This window comes from Penaeus vannamei, unplaced genomic scaffold, assembly GCF_042767895.1.
Source record: "Penaeus vannamei isolate JL-2024 unplaced genomic scaffold, ASM4276789v1 unanchor388, whole genome shotgun sequence".
Classification (NCBI taxonomy): Eukaryota; Metazoa; Arthropoda; class Malacostraca; order Decapoda; family Penaeidae; genus Penaeus; species Penaeus vannamei.
Window position 1 is genome coordinate 12,501 of NW_027213392.1, and position 5,000 is coordinate 17,500.

A 5,000-nucleotide genomic window follows, 5' to 3' on the forward strand; every position below is an offset into this window, starting at 1 on the left:
ACCACACTAATATTCCCTGTATTTACCTTCTGTAAGACTAGTAAAATGCAAGATGAATCTAGCAGATAATGATACAAGAAACTAACACAGACAACAAAAGCTCTTAGAAGGCAAGAAGTATATAAACATAGACACTAAACCGTGAAGAAAGTGGGACTAGAAAATAGTAAATAAATGTTAGTTCTATACCATAATCATACAAGTAATCAAGTTGACAATGAATATGCAAATTATGTACAATATATACAATGATATGTCAATTTTTTTTTTTTCATTCTTTCATATATCACCACCTGATATTCATCATCTAAAGAAAGAAAAAGGAAAGCTCAAAAAAAGAATACATGACATATCATGAGATCTTGTAATCCACGCAATAAACTTGCTGACACTTACGAGGTTATCACATGAAGGACACTAAATTTGAACAGACAAACCACTCATTACCTAAATTAATAGTATTTATGTGCTAATTGGAGGCACATAGTTCCTGACAGTATAAAAATTACTGTTGAAAACAATTCAGTATAACTATTTAACATAACACCTTTTAGGCATATAAAAAACAAAATCATACCTTCTTATACCAATTATTCTAAATCAAATTTCACATTGTATATATACAAAGACTACTAAAAAGAAAAGTAATGAATTTTGTATTTGAAGGCTTACTTTAAGGAACAAAAAGAAATGATAACACATATCTAATCCCTCAGTTAATAAAAAAGAGCTAAAACATCAACAAAGATAACAGAGTAAGTCAAAGACATACAGTAAGCCAATACTAATAGTAAGACAAATATTAAGAAATAAAAGAAAAAAATACTAGTATAGCTAAATATACTCCAACTTTGCGTAGAATACATCATATCTATGTTTTAGCAGCAACGGGAGTCTCCACAAGTGCCTGTGGAGGATGGAGTCCAGTCTGTAGGTTGAGGACAACACTACGGTTCAGGCTCACTGCAGGATAGAGGACGCCTGTCACCCCAGCGAGCGAAACGTAGCCCTACGGAAAGGAAGGGGTTGATTACTGACATAATGACAAATTCTTTCCTTATATCCATTTTTTTCCATTATTGGCATTTACAAATTCTTTATCCATATAAATGTTTTGTTCTTTACATAAACAGAAGTTAATTTAATTCTTAACCCTTTACCGGGCACATATTTTAAATACCTCATATATATATATATATATATATATATATATATATATATATATATATATATATATATATATATATATATATATATATATATATATATATATATATATATACATGTATTTAAGTGATCATATATGGTCACTTGCCCAATAAAGGGTTAAAAAAAATGAATGTACTTTACTCATGTATACTGATCTTACAAGCCCCTTTCAAAAAAATATATATAACTTACCTGAAGTTCCCCATTAACAAAAAAGCTAAGGGTTTTTTCTGGTAAACTCAGCAACAGCCCAACAGTGTCCCCAGCCCTTACACCGCCGGCAGTCCTGTTGAAGTGCTCTCCACCGTGCATCAGCCATGATCTCTCACTGTCTATATACATGCTCCAACTGCCTCCACACTTGCCTGTAAGAATTCTCATCATTAGAAATAATAAAGCCCTTTTGTTCTCCTCAATGAAGACAAACTCTTCATTATATGGTAATGAAATTAAGTATTTTCTTCTTAATCCATCAAGATAAAGTAAAGTCAGACAACACAACATACATTGTGATCCCTGTTTTCAAGTGTAATCTTACAAAAGGGACAATCACTTACCTAGGATCATTTCCTTGCATATGTCAATTCTTCCCAGTCCAAAGGCAATATCTGCATTCCCATCATATCTCTCCAAAGTATATTCCCAGTAATGTGCTCCGCGAGAGAAGCCAACACTACCCAGGACCACACGATGTTCATAAGAATCGCAACTGACAGTGAATCCAGTTGCAGAAATGGTTACATCTGGATGACTTGATTCATAGGTGAACCAAGCCACTGAAATGAAAAAATTAAGCATAAACGGCTAAGGACTAGACACAAATCATTATAGATCATTATGTAGAAAAAGGTATGAATGAGCATGTTTATTTTCTTAATACAAGGGATGTATCTAACTGGTTTCATTGGTTTCATATACATTCATCAGATTTACATGTATTTCATACAAATCATTACTTGGAAAAAAAATATATAATGACCACGTCAAAATTTTTCAAATCTGCTGAAAACATTTAGTTCTAACCTTCTGCAGTCTGTAAACAGAGAGGTTCACAGAAGGGGGAATTCCCTGTAGAATTGAAGGCCCTAACCCTGGCCCTGTAGATTGAATTGAAGTGGAGGCCATCAATGGTGCATACTGTCTGTTCCCCTGAGTATACTTCCTGCAGAATCAAGAAAAGAGGGATTAATACACATCAAAGAATTATAAAAATAAAAAAGCTAGAAGGAATAAGATACATAGGGACCAAGAATGCCTGAGATAGACTTTTTTTAAATTTAATCTTTGCACATTGCAAACTCGATTTGCTTTGCAGAAGGTATAAAATGTATGTATACACAAACAATACTACACTGCAAAACAACAGGAGTAAAATCAATCAAACATACCCTAAAAGCTCCCCCTGCCCCATCATCTATTTCGAGTGTGTAGCCTGTGACGCAAGAGGTGTGGTGAGGAGCCCATGCAATGGTGACGCTGTTGTTCTCAGCACTGCATTCTTCAGGGATCATGGAGGGGGTGCCAGGAGCTGTAAATGGTAAATGATTAAGTATGCTTTTACATGAATAAACATATAGGTACAGGTGTGTGTGACAGAGTGAGTAAGCATGTGCATCTGGATGTGAGTGTATGCATAAATATATGCATATACATTGGTGGTGCGCACACAATTCATATAGATACTTCTTGTTATAGAAGGAACTTTATTACTGAACTCGGAGAGTTGATTGGTAATGGAAATTCATAGGTATTAACAAAAGTCATTTCCTCAAGCATTGACAATAGAATTGAAAAATTAACACATGCAGAGTTACACAGAGAGTAAATAAATTCGAAGATTAAGACCAGTATTCAATTCTAAATACAGTCTTTAAAAAATCATATCAATAAACCCATATGGACAATGAGTGTCATACTGATACATTAGTATCAACCTAATCTAATCTTATAAAATCCATTTCTATTCTCTATACAATATTACTTATGTTCTAAAAATTATTATCTAGAATTTTAATCCTTTTCCCTCAAGTGAAATAAGACATGGACACAATTATGGTATTCCACAACATTTTCAAGGTTACTTTATATGTTTACTTGGTAAATTTACCCAATTCTAAGCTTTTATTTCTTGTTCATGAGACTGAAATTACACCGAAATCTTGAGGAAACTGCAAATACAGTGATTCTGTGACAAGTTAGATGTAGACAATTTTAATGCTTACATGCACTGGAAAAACAGCATTTATGAAACTGACTTATGTCCGTATCGGTAATATAAGTACCTCAGAAAATAGCAATCTTTCTTTTGTAAATTCAAAAAGCACTATAAAATCGTAAAGGAGAATGTACAACAGGCTTTTTCTTCGCTACAAGCTTAGGAGGAGGCAGGACTTCGTTTCATAAGCTCTCAGAAATGTTCATGCAAGTACACAATGTTATCCAGGGGGAGAATATAAAAATGCAATAGCAGTAATGAGACTGGAAGCTGTGACTGGGTTTCATTTAGATTTTTTACATTTTGCAGTCTTTGCAAATTGTCTATTGTTTTGTATGACATTTCCCAGTGTCCAACAAAAAGGGAGAAATCAGATAATTGAGTACATATCATGATGAAAATGGGAATCCAATGATATTGAAATATATAAAGGAAATTTAAGAAATACAAAGCATTATTTGTCTTTTCTTATACTATAAAAAAATCCATAAACTGTGACACTACCATAGAGGGAAAAATCATAAGTGGTGCAACTTCACTCTAATTTTTCAAGTGCTTCTATCAGCCTTAAATATTACTTGTAAATTAATATCAACACAGTAAAATATATCTACAGGTCAAAAGGACAAATAAAAAACATATCCAATTATAACAAAAAATATATAGAGATATATAAACTATTCATTAAATAATGCTCGAGCTAAATAAACTTTAAACACTCCATGCTGTCTCTATATCTATCATAAACCATAGATGAAAACTAAGAGATTTGTCAATACTGTTTACCACACCTTTTCCATCATCTGTCTCTTGTAGTGTTACAACAGGGTCTATGACAGCATGTAAGGAGAGATGGTTAACCTTGGTAGAATATATCATATCACAGAGCATTTAATTGCGATAATCTATTTTGTTAAAGCACGAAATTCACATGTTGGATTTAAGGACACTATGCAAAACATGCAGAGGAAGAGAGAGAGAGAGAGAGGGAGAGAACAAAAAAAAAAGTAATAATAATAATAATAATAATAATAATAATAAATAATAATAATCATCATCATCATCATCATCCACAAGTTAATAGCTGAAATCACATGTCCTTATTTACTACAATTTTATCTACTATTTTTTTCAGTTCATAAAGTATTTAATATCCAAATAAAAAAAGAAAAAAAGAAGAATTGTACAGTATTTGTAATGATAATAATTATGATACTTCTTAATAATCAATGATATCATTAACAATTATTATAATAATAATATCTTTAACAATAACAACAACAATAATAATAATAATAATAACAATAACATTAATAATAATAATAATATTAATAACAATAAAAAAAAATAATAATAATAATAATAATACCCCCACCACTGCAGGTACATAAACCTTGTTTTTTTGCTAACCTTTAAATCCCATAATACAAAATAAATTAACAAATAAATTACAAATCAAGGAAAAAAAAGAAGGAAATTCTCGAAGGCAACATACGCTTCAGCTGGATAAAGGTCAGCTGCTGGATGGCTGTCAGCAGGGTCTTGTCATCCAGGGTAAGGTTGAAGTGGGGTGGCA

The 5,000-nt window shown here is 32.0% G+C and overlaps 1 protein-coding gene across 1 annotated transcript in view; it reads right to left on the reverse strand.

The window, feature by feature from the left end:
- Positions 1-5,000, reverse strand: part of LOC113824911 (E3 ubiquitin-protein ligase TRIM9) — an 8,336-nt gene that overhangs the window by 447 nt on the left and 2,889 nt on the right. Inside the window, exons 4-9 of the mRNA XM_070119610.1 lie at positions 4,920-5,000; positions 2,598-2,737; positions 2,233-2,371; positions 1,767-1,985; positions 1,402-1,574; positions 1-1,009 (exon numbers count right to left, since the gene is read on the reverse strand). The exon at positions 1-1,009 is cut by the window's left edge and continues 447 nt beyond it; the exon at positions 4,920-5,000 is cut by the window's right edge and continues 76 nt beyond it. Coding sequence (XP_069975711.1) covers positions 872-1,009; positions 1,402-1,574; positions 1,767-1,985; positions 2,233-2,371; positions 2,598-2,737; positions 4,920-5,000 — 890 coding nt within the window. The 3' untranslated portion in view covers positions 1-871. The remainder of the gene's footprint in view (positions 1,010-1,401; positions 1,575-1,766; positions 1,986-2,232; positions 2,372-2,597; positions 2,738-4,919) is intronic.